This window comes from Phacochoerus africanus, chromosome 13 (assembly GCF_016906955.1).
Source record: "Phacochoerus africanus isolate WHEZ1 chromosome 13, ROS_Pafr_v1, whole genome shotgun sequence".
Lineage (NCBI taxonomy): Eukaryota > Metazoa > Chordata > Mammalia > Artiodactyla > Suidae > Phacochoerus > Phacochoerus africanus.
Window position 1 is genome coordinate 56372084 of NC_062556.1, and position 19111 is coordinate 56391194.

At 34.8% G+C, this 19111-nt stretch overlaps 1 protein-coding gene across 1 annotated transcript; it reads right to left on the bottom strand.

Moving 5' to 3' along the window:
• Positions 1-13057: 13057 nt before the first annotated feature.
• On the bottom strand, positions 13058-18610 carry SLITRK6 (SLIT and NTRK like family member 6). Its single transcript, XM_047756308.1, has 3 exons — positions 18329-18610; positions 18108-18148; positions 13058-15763 (listed from the first exon to the last, which is right to left on the bottom strand). Exons 1-3 carry the CDS (start codon positions 18334-18336, stop codon positions 13212-13214), a joined length of 2601 nt encoding a protein of 866 aa, XP_047612264.1. The 5' UTR covers positions 18337-18610; the 3' UTR covers positions 13058-13211.
• Between the last annotated feature and the right edge of the window lie 501 nt (positions 18611-19111).

Below are 19111 nucleotides of genomic sequence, written 5' to 3' on the forward strand. Positions count from 1 at the left end.
ATTTTTTTGTGTTTTCAAATATTAATTATTCTTTTGATTTTACCACTCAGTACTTCTAGATACTGTTTTCTTAAACTAGTCAGACATCTTCACAGAACTATTTAGAAAACGGATGATTCATTTGAGAATTTTCACAGGCTAATGATCTGTATGTTTATACTTTCTTTCTTGTCAACCTCCTTTTATCTTTACAGCACATTCAACTCCAGATAAGAGGAGATCAAACATAAAACAATCAATGACAGTTTTATTAGCAGCTAAGATTTTGTCTTTGTTTATAAAACTGATGCTATGAACTAAAATTGTTTGAGGGAATAGGTTCACTTAATCCAACAATGTTACTTCTTGTCAAAATAATAAATGATTGAAAATTCCTTCATTCTTCAGAATATTTATGATCGATTTGTGAGACTCCTTATATAACACAACTTAAACATCCAGTGAATTAAAGTCTAGTTCCACATAATGATTTTTTTTTTTTTGAAAAGAGAATGAAAATAATCACTGAAATTCTATAGAATTGATTGTGGAGTAATCCAGACTCCTAATCATTTTTCCTGAAACCTACTGTGTATTTATACAATATACTTTATTGTCCTTTTGCTTTTCTTTTAGATTTTTTAATTTCTCATCTCTAATTAGCAGTCATGACTGAGAAATAAAGTATCCTTAAGACCATGCAACCCCTGTGAATTACATATGTATCTTTCTTCCCAGCCTAACACACACTGGATTCATCTAATCTTTCTATTAATTGTTTTCCAAATCATATCTACAAGTAAAATCTTCACATATCTTCACATATTAGTTAATATACTCTATTCTTGTAATTGAGTCACAAAAGGTTGAGTCTTCAATAACTTTTGAGAGCTTCAACAACTAAATGCTTTTATTTTTATTCTATTTGATGTTTTATAGCTGTAAGTATGTGTGACTCAGACATTAGAAAAAAGGGTAACCAAAAAAAGAAATGATTTTGAAAGGACTAAATAGCCCAGGATGAAACACTAGTTCTAGATCAATTCCTGTTTCCTTAGAATTTAATACTAATTGCACAATTATATGTCATTGCATTATTATTTTACTAAATCTGAAACAAAATGACTGATTATCAGAGATGTTAATTTTCAGTGAAAAGGTCAAGGTCATTTGTAATTATTTTCCTTTAGAATTCTGTTCCTCCAGTGTTGAAAAAAAAAGTTACTAGAGAGGGAAAAATCAGCTAAAGAAACTCAAATATAGTGTGCCCCTTTAATCTGGAACTTTGCAAAGAAGGGTTGTAGCAATACAGAAAAGGCGGTATTAACTTTAACAAAGGCGACAGGAAATTGTTAGGTGAACTATGACCTGCAGTAAAACTGAAGTCTAATCACAACCGGATTTGTTATGAATGTGGACATTACCTCATCTTGAATGCTTTAGGCATCAATGGTAATGTGCTTTTGGACCTGTGAACTGCACAAATATAGTTTTGAAAATTTACTTTCAGATTAGTGTGCATCTCTTTATGCATTAACACATATATGCATGTCTGTTATTGCAAGATGCTTCATTTTCAGTGTCATCGCTTGACGCGCTGAGACCAACATTTTAACAAATACTGGCACCGTAAATCATTACATTCTTTATTTTGATAGAATCTTTTCCCATGATTATATAACTATATGAGAGCTGGAACTGTGATTTAGAAATCAGCTGTTCCCAGGTTTTGGGGTATTTTATGCAGCAATAGTGCACAACACTTAAGCATCATTAGAGCAGTTACTGTTTCCATTGGAGAGTAAACACTTTCATAATTCACTAAATGTAGCATTCCTGAGGCATACCGTTTTTTCTCATATTACTCTCATATATTTCTCATATTCCTTCCGAATTGTGCTTGGTTTCCATCAGAGTATATACAAAGAGATGAATCATAAGGCAATATATTTGCGATATGATCCATTTGAAACAAAAAGGTATAAAATTGGACTTTAAAAACCATCATTTAAAAGGATACACACTAATTTAAAATTGAGATATATTGAAAAATTATGTTGTCTTTTCTGTCTAGATAGAAATGAAATAATTACATACTTTATTTCCATTTTCCTTCTAAACTTTGTGTATTTTTTAGTCTTATTTTCATCTATGTAAACAACTATACACTTCATAAAGAAATATATATTTAATGCTGAATCTAGCTTATACATATAATACAGAATTTTATTTCAATAAAATGTGTGCTATTTAAAATTTTACACACTAACCTAATATCAGATAATTCAGAAAATGTATATCTTTTAAAAAGTCATTTGAAAAGCCAACTCTAGTTCCTTAAAGTATTCTACTTCAAAGAAATTGAAAGGAAAAATTTACCTCCTAAAATATTTTTCATTTTCTATACTTAGAAGATTTTCATTGTCTGTTTAAATACTTCCTGAGTACCTAAAAGTCAATGAGCCAATTTTTCTGTTGAGGTTCAGCGGTTTAAGAACCCAGTTAGTATCCATGAGGATGTTGGTTCGATCCCTGGTCCCCTGCAATGGGTTAAAGGAGCTGGTGTTCCCATGAGCTGTGGTGTAGGTCACAAATGTGGCTTGAATCTTGTACTGTGGCTGTGGTGTAGGCCAGTGGCTATAGCTCGGGTTCGAACCCTAGCCTGGGAACTTCCATATGGAGCCAGTGCTGCCCTAAAAACCAAAAAAGGAAAGAAAAAATAAATGAACCATATAAAGACATTATTATATAATTTTTTGAAATCTATTATTTTAAAGTAGTTTTATTATCACACTTTCAATGATTCACATCAATGCTCATGTTAACAAAATGAATCTTTCCTTGCCTCTTCCAGTGTGTGTTGGTGGCCATCAACTTTTGGTTTCTTGGGTAGTAGATGAATGCCTCACTCCAATTCTGCCTCTGTGGTCACATAGTGCTTTCCTTGTCTATCTTTGTGTGTCTATACACAACCTTATTATAAGAAAACTAGAATTCAGTATGAGTTCAACCAATTACCCCTGCAAAAATGCTATTCCCAAATAAAATCATGATCTGATGTTCTGGGTGGGCATGAATTTTGGAGGACAATATTCAATCCACTACAAGATCCATGAAAAATATTTCTTCAAAGTGGTAGAAATAATTTTATTTAAAATTATATGTAAATTATTTAATATGCAGGGTACATAATCATTTGCATATATACATGCATTATATGTATATATATATATTTTAAAATCACAATATTTTGGCTTTTCTTTTTATGCTAGGGATGTGGAAATCAAATGGCTGTTAATAACAATATGTTTAATTTTGTTCTATATTACTTCTATTCTTCCATATGTTTTACTGGAGGAAATTACTCACTCAATTGATCTAAATTATATTACTTGTCTAAGAGTTGTATTATTTTTATTTTTACCAAATTTTGTTACTATTAAGAGTGAGTAAACTGTTTTTTGTTTCTTTTATTGTTGTTGTTTTGTTTGTTTTTTTTTTGGGGGGGGGCTGCACCCGAGGCATATGGAAGGTCCCAGGCTAGGGGTTGAATCAGAGCTGTAGCTGCTGGCCTGAGCCACAGCCACAGCAATGTAGGATCCAAGCAGCATCTGTGACCTACAACACAGCTCATGGCAATGCCGGATCCTTAACCCACTGAGGGAGGCCAGGAATCGAACCTGCATCCTCATGGATGCTAGTCATATTCATTAACCACTGAGCTATGACAGGAACTCCAAATGTTGATTTAAGTGCACAGATTCTGGGGTTCATAAAAATCTCAGGACAGATTGAGAAGACAAGCCACAAAATAGGGAAAAGATTTGCAAAAGATATATCTGATAAAGATCTGTTCTCCAAAATATGTAAAGAACTCTTAAAACTCAACAACAACAAAACAAACAACCTGATCTTAACAACAACAACAAATTGGGCTGAAGAGCTTAACAGACACTCCACCAAGGAAGATCTATAGATAGCAAAACAGCACTTGAAGAGATGCTCCAAATCACTTTGTCAGGTACATTCAACTAAAACAACAAAGAGATACCACTACACAGCTGTCAGAATTCCTAAAATGTGGAGCACTGACAACATTCCATACTGGTGTGGATGTAAAGCAGCATTCATTGCTGGAGGGACTGCAAAGTGGCACAGCCATTTTGGAAGACAGTTTTGTGTTTTCTTAACAAAGCTACAAATACTGTTATCATATGATCTCAGATTTATGCTCCTTGATGTTACTCAAATGGGTTGAAAAACTTATGTCCACATGAAAATCTGCACATAGAGGTTTATAGCAGTTCTATTCATAATACCCAAAACTCGGAAGCAATTTTCTCCCATTCTGCATGTTGTCTTTTTTTTTTTTTTTTTTTAATTATTTCCTTTGCTCTGCAGAAGCTTTTGCATTTAAAAAGGCCCCACTGGTTTATTTGTGTATTTATTGTCTTTTCTCTAGGAGGTGGATAAAACGAGATGTTGATGTGATTTATGTCAAAGAGCATTCTGCCTATATTTTCCTCTAGGAGTTTTATTGTGTCTGGCTTTACATTTAGGTTTTTAATCCATTTTGAGCTTATTCTTGTGTATGGTGTTAGACAATGTTTTCATTTCATTCTCTTACATGCAATTGTCCAGTTTCCCCAGCACCATTTATTTAAGAGGCTATCTTTCCTCCACTGTATGTCTTTGCCTCCTTTGTCATATATTAATGACCACAGGTGTTTGGGTTTATTTCTGGGCTTTCTATCCTGCTCTATTGATTTATATTTCTGTTGTTGTTGTTTTTTCTTTGTGCCAGTACCATACTCTTTTGATGACTGTAACTTTGTAGTAGGGTCTGAAGTCTGGAGCCTGATTCCTTCAGTTCCATTTTTTCTTTTCAGTATTGTTTGACTATTCAAAGTCTTTTGCATTTCCATACAAATTTTAAAATAGTTTGGTCTAGTTCTTTGAAGAGTGTCGTTGGTGATTTTATAAGGATTGCATTGAATCTGTAGATTGCTTTAGGTAGTATTCTCATTTTGACTATATTGATTCTTCCAATCCATGGTATATTTTTCTATCTCTATGTTTCTTTGATTTCTTCTTCACTCTCCTATAGTTTTCAGAGTACAGGTCTTTTGTCTCTTTAGGTGGGGTTTATTCCTGGGGTATTTTATTTTCTTTGATGCAATGGTAAATGGGATTGTTTCCCTAATTTATTTTGTGATATTTCATTGTTAATATATAGAAATGCAATCAATTTCTATGTATGTATTAATTTTATATCCTGCAACTTTACTAAATTCATTGATGAGTTCTAATAGTTTTCTGGTAGTGTCTTTAGGATTTTCTAGATACAGAATCATGTCATCTGTAAACAGTGGTAGTTTTATTTCTTCTTTTCCATTTTGGACTCCTTTTATTTATTTTTCTTCTCTGATTTCTATGGCTAGGACTTCCAAGATTATGTTGAATAACATTGGTGAAAGATGACATTCTTGTCTTGTTCCTGATCTTAGTGGAAATGCTTTCGGTTTTTCACTTTTGAGAATGATAGTTGTGTGTTTGTCAGAAATGGCTTTTATTATATTGAGGTAGTTCCCTTCTATGCCCACTCTCTGGAGAGTTTTTATCAGAAATGGGTGTTGAATTTTGTCAAAAGCTTTTTCTGCATCTATTGATATGACGTGGTGTATCACATGGATAGATTTTCAGATATTTGAAGAATCCTTGCATCCCTGGGATAAATCTTACTTGATCATGGTACATGATCTTTTTAATGTGTATTTCTATGCAATTTGCTAATATTTTGTTGAGGATTTTTGCATCTGTGTTCATCAGTGTTATTGGCCTGTAATTTTTTCTCTTTTTTTTGTGTGTGCTATCTTTGATTTTGATATCAGGGTAATAGTGTCTTCATAGAATGAGCTTAGGAGTGTTCTTTACTCTGCAATTTTCTGGAAAAGTTTCAGAAGAAGAGGTGTTAACTCTCCTCTGAATGTTTGCTATAACTCATCTGTGAAGGCATCAGGTCCTGGACTTTTTTTTTTTTTTTGGAAGTGTTTTAATCACATTCTCAATTGCAGTACTTGTGATTGGTCTATTCATATTTTCTGTTTCTTCCTGGTTCAGTCTTTGTATGTTGTACCTTTGTAAGAATTTGTCCATTTCTTCTAGGTTGTCCACTTTTCTCGAGTCATAACTCCTCTGCATTTGTTGTTAATTTTCTTTTTCTACCAGGTATTAATATATTAACTTAGTATGAATCATGAAAACATAGTAACAGAGACATATATATTTTTGAATTGGTCACAACACCAAGTTAAGGGATAGAAATACATTTAACATCCATTCACCAATAGTAGTCTCATCAATGGTAATACTGCAAATTTAAAATTGAACATGTTCATCTTGGCAACAAACTGATTCATTTTGTGTGTAGTATCTATTCAAGAACTCTATAACACTAAACATGGTGGCATGACAATTAAACATCCATAGGTTTTTTTGTTTTGTTTTTTTAAAGGCCACACCTGCAGTGTATGGAAGTTTTTCAGGCTGGGTTAGAATTGGAGCTGCAGCTGCCAGCCTATGCCACAGCCACAGCAACACCAGATTCCAGCCCCATCTGTGACTTATGCCATAGCTCACAGCAACTCTGGATCCTTAACCCACTGAGCAAGGCCAGGGGTTGAACCCACATCCTCATGCATACTAGTCAGGTTCATAACCTGCTGTGCCACTATTGGAACTCCTCAGTGATTTTGTATAAGACAAGTAACTCAAAATACCTTCCTCATTTACAGATAAGCCTTTTTCTTATTGGTGGAACCCAGATGTAAAAGGCAGTGATTATTTGTGGAAGGTCAGGTCTGCTTTCCACATTCAAAGCTTCTGAAATGAAGTCACTCTTGTTTAAAAAAAGTGTGTGGCAGTTCCCACTGTGGTGCAATGGGTTAAGAATCTGACTACAGCTGCCCAGGTGGGTCTCTGAGGTGCGGGTTCAATCCCCTGCTCAGTCTCTGGGCTGGGAACTTCCATGAGTCGCAAATGCAGCCATAAAAAAAAATGTGTGTATGTATAACTGAATCACTTTGCTGTGTAGCAGAAATTATCACAACATTGTAAATCAAATATTATTCAATAAAACTTTTAAAAATGAAAAATATTTTAAAATATGTAATTTTAAATAATTTTGGTTGGAAATACATGAAAGGTTGCACGTATGTATGTCATTGCAAACTGCTGTTTTGAATTGTTTCCATTCTTTATTCACTGATCTCCTAAAAGACATTTAGTAACAGAAGTGTATTTGTCTATGTGTTTATATTTTCAAAGCAGCTAGAAAAGGATTCTACATCTGGCCATGTTCTCTACGTTATATATACACAGGACTATGTGTGTATGTAATAAATATAAGTTCAACTTTAAAACAGAAAATAAAGTTTATTTCCATATGAGACAGAATTTTCTTAAAAATGTGATTGTATAGGAGTTCCCATCATGGCACAGTGGTTAACGAATCTGACTAGGAACCATGAGGTGGTGGGTTCGATCCCTGGCCTTGCTCAGTGGGTTAAGGATCCGACGTTGCTGTGAGCTGTGGTATAGGTTGCAGACAAGGCTCAGATCCTGCGTTGCTGTGGCTCTGGTGTAGGCCGGTGCCTATAGCTCCGATTCGATCCCTAGCCTGGGAACCTCCATATGCCACGGGAATGGCCCTAGAAAAGGCAAAAAAAAAGAAAAGAAAAAATATGATTGTAACAATATAATCATCTTATTGTAATTCAAAGATAAAAAACTATTACGTACTACTTTTTATTTGAGGCATTATTTTGGTTTTAAACCCCGGTGAATATTTCGATAAATGTCTATGTTTCAGGATATATGAAATTGAAAAGGCACAAATAAATATTGTATTTTAAGTCACTTGTCATTTCTCATTAAAGAGATCACTCTTGATAGAGCTGCCCAGATTTAGGACTATGCCTCCTTGTAATTGTCTCCTTTCCTATTATAAAAAAGAGTGTCCTTTTATGATATCCCAGCTTCTCAAGAAGAAAACTGAAGCCATTCATGCTTGAACCATAAAAGTGTTCAGGGAAAAGAAATAGAGAAGAATCTTCAAATTCATTGTAAACCCTTTTCCCAATTACCAGGATATCTAAACTTCTCTTCCTAAATAGTTAGCATTTTCTGCACATGGATAATTATTTTATTGTAGGGAACAACCTTCCCTAAAGATAATTAGATAGAAAGTCATATGTGGGGAATATTGGAATCTTACCTTAGATACATATTTGAGTTAAAAAGTATATTGTCCAACAATTCTGCAATTTAGTAGTGTTCTTCTTCTTTTAAAACTACCTTTGAGGGAGCTCCTGTCATGGCTCAGCAGTTAACGAACCTGACTGGCATCCATGAGGACATGAATTCAATCCCTGGCCTCACTCAGTGTGTTGAGGATCCTGTGTATGCCATGTAGGTCATAGACGTGGCTCAGATCCCATGTTGCTGTGGTCCTGGTGTAGGCCGATGGCTACAACTCTGATTGGACTCCTAGCTTGGGAACCCCCATATGCCACAGGTGCAGCCTTAAAAAAAAAGGGCAACCCCCCCCCGCCTTTGAGGAGTTCCCTGGTGGCTCAGTAGGTTAAGGATACAGTGCTGTCACTGCTGTGGTTCTGGCCATAGCTCAGGTTTGATCCCTGGCCCCAAAACTTCCACCTGCAGCAGGCGGCCAAAAAGGGGTACCTTTGGTTATATTTCTATTAGTTACCATCAAATAATAAATTATACAAATAAATTACATTTCTATTGAAACTCTCTACCTATCATTTATCTATTTAATCTTTATTAGTTCTCCAAAAACATATATGTAGTCATATATATTTATATATATATGTATATAATTGTGTGCATATATATGTAAATATATACACCTATATATTAAAAAATTGCATTTTAATAACAAAGGGATAGCTGTATCACTTTTTTTTTAATCCTAGATTAAAGATTAAGCCTTTCAGAGTGCCTGCCTTGGTTCAGTGGAAATGAATCTGACTAGCATACATGAGGACGCAGGTTTTATCCTTGGCCTCACTCAGTGGATTAAGGATCTGGCATTGCCCTGAGCTGTGGTGTTGGTTGCAGATGCCGCTTGGATCTAGCCTTGCTGTGGGTGTGGTGTAGTCCCGGGGTACTGATGAGACCCCTAGCTGGGAACCTCCATATGCTACAGGATCAGCCCTAAAAACAAACAAACAAACAAAAAACCCCAAAAAAGATTAAGCCTTTCAATTAATTGGATCAAAACATCAAAGCAGCTTAAAGACCACTTAAATGGTACTTCCATTTACTTACTCTTAGAGTATCAAGGAAAAAACCTGCTTTCCTCCATGGTATGAGATTGACTCAGGAGGGAGACTCAGTATCCTTTTGTAGATAGATTATGAGATTTTCATCCCATCTGGAGATCAATGTAAGTTAACTAAAAAACACTTATAAATTCACAGTAAGTGTTTCCATGGTTATTTTGTGAAAATAATATTTTAAAAATAGATTATTACCAGTTGTGTCTAAAAAGATTAATATAATTGAAAAGGTTTGATCCAGTATGATTACAAACTACTATCATTATACTACAAATATTCAAGATTCAGATCAGAACTTGAAATGATCAATCTGTAACTTCTGTTTAAAATAAAAAAAAAAAAACTAGGATAATGAAAAGTCTTATTTTTTAAAATTTTATTTATTTATTTATTTATTTATTTTTGGCTGGACCTGTCACATATGGAAGTTCCCAAGCCAAAGACCACATCCAAGCCACAGCTGCATTCTACACCACAGCTGCAACAATGCCTGATCATTAACCCACTGTACTGGGCTGGGGATTGAACCCACATCTCAGCAGCAACCCAAGCTGCTGCAAAGACAGCATTGGATCCTTAACTCACTGCACTACAAAGGGAACTCCTTTTTATTTTTATTTTTTAAAATGCCCAGGTATATATGAATATTAAGGTGAAGATGTTGAATTAGGATTTGAGACTCTGAATCCAACAACTAGTTGCAGAAAGAAACCCTCTTGACCTTGTAAGTAAATAATCAAACAAGAAATATAATAAAAAGTTCTCTGCAGTGGGAGGGAGAGGAAATAGGAAATATAGGTAAAATAACCAAAGTTCTGAATGATTATCACAGGTCACAAGACCTGAAGAGATTAAAGACCATCATTAGGGTTCTCATCTATCAACTCCTTGTAGTAGGAAAACAAATCACTTAAGAAACATCCATCATGAATGAAATATTTAAGCCTTTAAAATCTTTTAGTCTTTGGAAACCATAATTATTTTTACATGAAAAACCATAATTATTTTCACATCAATGTGAGTTTTACATCCAGACTCCCACAGGGTTTTAGTTTGGGGGTTGTATTTAATTTGGGGGATATCTTTATATGACTTCATAAGCAAATTTGTTTCATCCTGATATCAAGTTTAAGAATGAATATGATTGCTTTGGGCAAAAAGAGAAATATTTCCCTCATTCAAAAGGGAAAAATATTCCTGAGGACATGTCTCTGTGTGCATTCATGGATCCATTCCAAAGTTTCTCCAGGCACGGGAATTTCTTAAGTCTCTCTTAATACCTCTTTGTGCTTAATTAGAATAGGGAAATACTGAGCAGAAGTGCGATAACATGAATTCTGCTCTTGCTTTGTTCTTTTCTTTGAATGTAACCAAATCACAAACAAATCACATTTTGTGTGTGTGCACGTGTGCCTGCATGCGTGTGTGTGTTAATTATGACTTGACAGAATTCCAGATTAGACTAACTGAAGAAAGCACATTTAAAAAGAGAGTTTTCATTTTAGTTTTATTGTAGTGATAAGTATTTTTAATTTTTAATTTTCTTGAAAGAATTTAAATTCTTGTTTTGAAGGGGTTACTACTCAATATTTTTTAGTGGATAAACATGTAAAGTATTCTATATGCACACAGATTTCCCTTTAGTAAGTATTAAGAAAATGATTCCTATCTTTGTCCTTTTCCAAACTTTTACTCTAAGGAGAAATTTAGGTTTTCAATGAACTTTTTTTTTTTGTCTTTTTAAGGCTCCACCCATGGCACATGGAGGTTCCCAGGCTAGGGGTCCAATGGGAGCTACAGCTGCCAGCCTACGCCACAGCAATGTGGGATCTGAGCCAGGTCTCCGACCTACACCACAGCTCACAGCAACCCCGGATTCTAACCCACTGAGCAAGGCCAGGGATCCAACCTGAAAACTCATGGATCCTAGTCAGATTCATTTCCACTGTGCCATGGCGGGAACTCCCTTCCATGAACATTTTAATATATAATTTTGGTTGTTTTATATTAATATGTGCAATGCTTTTGAATAAACCTAGTGATATGATGTCATAATAGACTTATAATTATTCTTCAGACCACATATCTCATTCTTTCATACAGGTTCCTATTGTTTTTATTAACAGGAAAGTCTCCTCATTCAAAATCAAAGAAATACATGTCTATTTAGCTAGTAGTGCAGACAGCTGAGTGTTGAAGATCAAACACATTTAATAGAACATTCAGGTATCATTAAAATGGTGTTAAATTAAAAACATCCTTCCTAATAGAACATATGTTCCCTCCTAACTCTATGCTTGGATCTGAGTACTATTCCGGAAACAGAACTATATTACCTCGATTAATTCCACTTTGCCTTGTGAAAATTTGCTGCATGATTGATTCTACAATCAGGAAGATGAAAATCAAGTCATTTCTATTTGGATTGAGTAGGAAAATGATTTGCCTGGAAAGAAGCTCTACTGGTAGGACTTTAAGTTTAGCAACTTGTCTATCACACCATGGCAGTGAATGGCCTTTTTGCACATGGTGAACAAATTGCTTCTGTAGTAGGTGACAACAAACAAATCACATTTTGTGTGTGTGCACGTGTGCCTGCATGCGTGTGTGTGTTAATTATGACTTGACAGAATTCCAGATTAGACTAACTGAAGAAAGCACATTTAAAAAGAGAGTTTTCATTTTAGTTTTATTGTAGTGAGAAGTATTTTTAATTTTCTTGAAAGGCACCCAAGAATAATTACCTTTGTGAACCAAAAATATACAAAACTGTACAGAATAAATAGTTCATAAAAATCTAGCTATACTTTCTTGTAAAATAAAGCTACATTGTCCCACTTCTGAGGCAACTTAAACCACTTACCCTTAGACATGCTTTTTGCTACTAATTTATGCCAACTACCAGTATACATCAATAAAAATAAAATGAATTTTTTTCCTATTTTTTTTTTACACCGGTGAATTCTTACTTGCCACAAGAAACATATTTCTATCATGGTATTCAAATTTATAAAGGATCAATGCTATAAAAGAAACCAAACTCAACAGATGCACTAATCATATTTACAGCTGAATATCAGTAGCATTTTTAAAATATCCCAAGAATAATAATTAAACTTTGAGCACAAATGACATACCTCAGTTCACAGCAGCATTGACAGTAAGACTGTCCACACAAAATGTGCAGAAAAAACAAAAGTTTGCTTGTCCATTCCACCTGAACCATTAATCATTCTTATTTTTAAATTCATAAAGCATAGCATTGGCATTTTTTTCATCCTCAAAGATTCAAAGCTTTGGGCCATTCATAGCCCATAAAATTCAACCTTCCATTTTTTTTCTTTACTATTACCATTTGAATTTTAAAGTTCCAGTTCTTTTTTCCTTTATTGCAAGAAAATTAGGTATATCTAACAATGTACATTTTTGCAGTACATATACTGGTTTTATAAACAATATGATTCTTACATATTATAGCTACACATACAAGTATACTTTTTAAATGACAAAATCCAATTCTATTTAATCCATTGGTAATATAATTCAAGAAAATAAGTGTTGCTTAAATATTGAACCTTTTTAGATGTGCAAGAGAACTTCTATGGAACACATTATGAATATGGGAAACATTACTATAATCCTTGAATGATTGACATGCAAGGATTTATTTTATTGGGGATAGACAGAATTGCCTAAAGACAATGCAATGGCTTCTCCCAGTGATCCCTGAGTTTTTTTCTTCTTTTTTTTTTCCCCATAGGCTTACTGCTGTGCTTAAGTTCTGATTGATGACACACATATAAGGCACTTATTTACAAGGTTTGGACTTAAGACAGAATCACAGCATTTCTGCAAAAGCCCTGAAACTCTCTATGTTTGCTGCTCCAGGACTTCTAAGTAGTCAGGTTCAGCATGTAAATTAGCTTTCAGCTCAAAATACTCATTTTTAGTCTGTTCCACTAATACCTTTCTTGGTCTTGAGTACATTAATGTCTCCATCAACTTTAACTCTTCATGGGCTCCCGGATAATGTACCTCCATATCAGGCTGAAGTTGCGCAATGTTTTTCCTTAGGTATTCTGTGATTCCCAGTTGCTGAAGTTCTCTTTCTTTCTCTAAAATGTTCCTATATAATGAACTGGCATCCTGGAAGGATAAAAATTCAGTGGATTGGTCGGTGGTTTTGTACTTCATATTTGACCCTGTGAGTGGCGAATGATTTTCTCGTTCTAAAAGACTTCTTTGGAGATGTTTTGATTCACTTCCCTCTTTCTCATTCCTTTCTTCTTCTTCTTCCAGATGCTTTGGGCCAAAAGATGGGCTTCTATAGACATGAACCATGGGACTCACCATGTGTTGCTCATAGAGTGATGCTGTGGGTCTTTCAGTAGTGTGATGAGTTGTTTTATGGCCATACATGCTATACTGAAGATGCACAGGACTGCTGTCTCTCATCTGCTCATCTGTTTGTTTCTTTTTGTACCTTCTCCTCCGGTGGAGGACAAGAACCACTATCCCTGCAGCACAGAACACAATGGTTATGAAAACAATCAGCAATCCGAGTATTAAAACAGAGAGTGGTACAGCATCAGTAAGTGATTTAAAAATATTGTTGGCTGTAGTTGTGGCGGTAGGGGTATTGACAATTACATAACTAGTCTGAGTTGGCAGGGATGGATTATTGACCAAACCTGGGCAAAGAAGTTCACTGTTGAGTGCTTTCAATTCCTTTTTGTCTAGGTGCTCTGGAGAGGTGCAGAGTATTTCATCTGTCACTGTGTTCTTACTTAATTTTTGTATCCATTGCTGTAGTCCAACCAGGTCACAGGAACAATCCCAGGGGTTGTCTTCAAGGTCAATCTGGGTTAGTAAATCAAGGTCATCCAAGATATTACTTACAGGTAGATGGGTAAACTGGTTTGTCTTAAGGTTTATTCTCGTTAGAGGAACTCCTGAAAAAATATGTGGTGGCAAAACTTGTAGGAGGTTGTTATTTAAATAAAGGACTTTAAGTTTAGGCATTGGATTGAAGGTTCCAGGTAATATTTCCTTAACACCGTTGTATTCAAGGTATAAGTACTCAAGATTATGGAGACCAAGGAACATACCTCCACTTAATTTGGTCAGATGGTTACCATTCAGATATAGCTTTTGCAATCTTGTTAAGTTCATGAATGATCCTTCTTCAAGAACTTCAATACGATTGTTTCCCAAGTGAAGCATTTCCAGAGTGAAGTATTCCGCTAGGTCATATTTCATTAATGTATGAATGATATTCCCTGCAAGAATAAGCTTTCTAGGATTTTGTGGAGGAGGTTTTAGATCTGATAAGCTTTCAATATTGCGCTCTTGACAGTGTATTAGAAGTCCAGACGGGGACAGTACTTTGCAGTTACAAGGAATAGGACAGTAGGGTCCCGGGAGTTGAGTGGATGGCTTTGTAATATAAGGTATTAAACCTGGTGCTTTGGTGGGTGGTTTTAAAAGAGATGTGGTCTTGGTTGACCTGCGACCGTCACTTATTGAAGATGTTACTGCCAGGTGTAATGATCCAGAGGGATCCTCATGTTCTTCATACACTGGTGGAGTGGGGCAAATTGATTCCTTTTTCAGCCGGCTTAGAATGCTTCCTTTGAAAAACGGAGGGCTGTTGCACACAACATCACCAATTACAGTCTGTGGGGGCATGTTTTCCAACCACAGTTTTAACTGTAATAAGTCACAATTGCAGGCCCATTTATTGTCCTCCAGCTGGAGATCCAGTATTCGGCCAATGTGTTCTAAAAAACCAACATAAGGCAATGTTTGTAATTGATTGCCACGTAGATCTAGATGGGTTAGAGGAACGAATCGAAATACGTTTGGAGGAAGACTCTCAATAGCATTGTCATTTAAAATTAACACTTTAAGTCTGTTGAGTTTGCTAAAGGCACTTGGTTCAATCACTGTAATAAAATTGTTATCTGCTTGTAAGAATTCCAGGTTTTCCAGTCCATGGAAGGTATCTTCTTTAAGAATTTCTAAAGAATTGTGATTGATATGAAGCTTCTTAAGGAGGCCAAGGCCATTAAATGCACCAGTCTCAATATCTGCAATATTGTTAAATCCAAGGTGTATTGAGATAGCATTGGTAAGCCCAGAAAAGTCATTTGCGTGAAGCATGGTCAAGCCATTATTTAATAAACTCAGGTGGAAAGGCCGTGATGCTGGCACACTTATTTGGGATAACTTCTTGATATCTTTCTCTTCACAATTTATGAGCATTGTGCCATCTTTTTCCTCACAATTGCAAAGAGAATCACAAGAACCTCTGGCTGAGTCCAAGGCCCTTGGAAACTGGGACTGTGAAGACATATAGGCAAGGAGAGATGAATACAAGAGATGCATCCAGAGCTTCATGTTGTCATGTGATTGATCTGATTCTGTAAAATAAAAAGCAATAGCAATGGACTTTAGTGGGAAGGAGCAGGGAGAAGAAGATGAAGCTGACATTTTCAAAATGATAGGGTTTCCTCTAAAAAGCAAAATATGGATTATTCTGAACAGATAAATACATTTCTGTGTCCACATTTTCTTTGCCTTTTTATGAATATTACGACCGACAGGTTTATTTTACTTTTAACTTGCATTGTAATCAAATTTTAAAATTTAAGTCAAAGAGATTTTAGAACATATCAGTTTGTGTTCACATCTACCAAATAATCAGCATTTTAAGATACACGAGTGGTGCTAGCTAGATAGAACATCGATACTCTGCTGTGATGCAAAGGTGTATATTTGAGAAGACCCTGACTTTTTTATTAAACCTCAAACTAGATGACTCTAAGTCTGAAGGATTACAATAAAAAACTATGTAGGCTTTAGCTAAAAGCACAGAGAACTATAGGGGATTTAAAATGATAGAAGGAATGTATGTATGAACGCAACATATCCTTTACATAGTTTTATTTTGCACTGATATCACAATATAGCATCAAAAAACTGTGTTTAAACTGCTTTAATTTTAGGTCAAGATACTTATTTTTCATTATTTATTTAAGCCTTGAGTAAAATATGTCTCTAGGTAATGAAGTAGAATTTTATTAAATAATTTTATTTTAACCCCTGCCTATGGCAGTTGTACAATCCTAGGAGTATCAGATATATATGTTTAAGGGTGTCCATTCAAATTTCACTTGAGTCGCACTTTTTACTGAATTTCTAGACGTAGGATACTTACTGCTACTTTTAATTCTACCATGGATAAATTTAATATAAAAACTAAAGAAAAAATTTGGTCTTTAACATGCATTCCTGGCTATTAGAAAATAAATAAACAATGCCTCTTATAAACTTCTAGCAAATGACATACTAATGAGGTCTTGAACCAGGCTTTAGGGCACTGCATGTCATCACATAATTAAGCAGCTGATCTCCTTTATTATAAGGTTTAATGTTGCAAACAAACTCTGAAACAAACTTCACTATATCAAAATATTTAAAGAGATCTCTAATTAGATAAATTAAAAAAAATGGCAGTTCAGGATAACAACATCACATATTCAACTCCTTAAAAATTTAATACATGCATCTAAAACAGCAATTTTTTTTTTACAAAAAGATTCTAACTCTAAAATGACAGCAATGGTATGGCAAATACTTTGAACTCTAATGTATCTAATTTTATTCCCTTCCTTTAAAAATTGCACCTAAAATTTATATTTTAAAAAAAGGAAAGGTAAACATCACATTCTTATATCTATTTGACTTTTGGAAATGATATTGCTTTTATTTTTCTGGATGCAGCATGAGCAATAACTTGAATGCAATTAAAATTCACAATCACATGAAACATCCCAAAACCCAATCAATAATCCTGAAAATAAACTATCATTCCATAAAAAGACATTGTTTTACTGAAAACACATTTAGCATGACATTTCTGAGAAGTAAAAGGCAACCAAAGACATGGAACAATAGAGCACTTTTCTGTATAAAGGAAAAGTTAGCAGACTGAATGTTTCCACAGGAACATAGTTTGATTTTAAACAGCTCTGAGGGCTGTGCTTAGACTCAAGCAGCTTGAAGTTGGAGTCTTCAACTTGTGGATTAGCTTCCACAAATACTGAAACTACTTCTCCATAGATTACTAAGAAAGAATATCATTCATTTTATCAGGCATAGCATCTTGAGAAAAGAGTGAGTAACTACCAGATGAGAATCTCTTATTATTTTTTAAAGTCTCATATGCATTTTGTCCTCTTCAAAATGTCCTAAGGAACAGTTTCCGATCTTCTCAGAAGTAAACACATATTTGGAGAGGTTCCACATTGACAATATCGGATACAGTGTTAAAGTGGTAAAAACAAAACAAAACACAAAACTCTATTTACTGTTTTCAAGTCCAGGAAAAATAAAGGTGGTAAACAAAATACAAAGAATCTTGTCATATTCTGCTTATATTTCAAATTCAACAATAGTGTTTGAAAGCAATATTTCCTTCAGAAAGCATACATATTTAGTTTCCAACAACAAACTGTGGCGTACAATAAATAGTGGCACATTATTTTTCTTGTTCTTCTCTACAGCCAGCTGTTGGACTAACTGCCTGCTGCTCACAGAAAATAAGCTTCTGCTATAGCATTCTTTGTGCCAATGAGCAAGAATGAAACTGGATAGCCTTTCATGCAAAGTTATTTTTTAAAGAGGCAAACATATAAATTCGATCACTTTAGGAGAATGCAAAAAAAAAATAGTATAAGAAAAGCCTGGGAACATTTATCTTACCTGTAAAGCAGAGACTTCCTGACGTTATCTGTAATGCACAGCTGGAAGAGATGTTCAAAGTAAATTCAGTTTCTTTATTTAAAAAGAAAACACCAACCACCGCATACTTTCTTGTCAAATACCACTTTTTTGGCAAGTCCCATGTTTTATAAAGTTAAAACCTCTGGTCAAAGACAAAATGCCGAGCATTTCATTGAAAATATTTCAAGCAAAGTGCATACTAGATCATCCTGAAGCAGTTGTCCTTTTATTCCCCAATTAAAATTCACGGCATACTTCACAGCTATGCTGACTTTTTTGCATATAGTTAACCATTTGCAAGCTGCTGGATGCAGCAAATAAACAAGATGTTGAACAGCGCTGGGACTGATCACTCTTGCTTTCTTAGGCTGTAGATCCAAGCTGCAGCAATGTTCTCTTTCCTCCCTTTCTAGTCTTTCTTGTTAGCTCAGTTTGTTATTAGTCAGATTGCCAAGGGCTGGGAGGTAGGCGTAAATAAAGAGACTTCTTGGCTTTTGACTCAGCCTCTAAGCCCTTCCCCATCAGAGCGCTTTAATCTGCCAGTGTCATTTAACACAAGAGACAGCTCCACCTTGGGACTCAACTCCTCCTCCTGCAAACGGTCTTTCCTCTCCCTTTTAAAACCAAATATAGTGCAAATGAATTTTAATGGAAATAGTTACATGTCGCTTTAAATGTTTAATAATATTTTGTGTTACATAGCAGGCTAAATAACATATTAAATTCTCATCTAGCACAGTAATGAACTGTTTGCACACATGTGCAGAAAAACTGCAGGCAAGCTACCTACAGAATAGTTGCCTCAGTTGAGTGGGCTTTTTAAACTGGTATTTATGGTTGAAATTGTGCACTAATTAAATCTTAAGATGTTAACATAAACTGCTTTCCTGTAACATTTGTGTTTTTGTATTCACCATTTGAAAAAAAAAAAAAAGTACAGCTTTATGTCTGAGACTCTAAGTTTTATACTTCATTATTTCTTG

Coding starts and splice junctions, on each gene's coding strand:
- SLITRK6 (XM_047756308.1), bottom strand. Junction 15,764..18,107: donor AGGAAGTCTCTGCTTTACAG/GTAAGATAAATG, acceptor TTTATTTTACAG/AATCAGATCAATCACATGAC.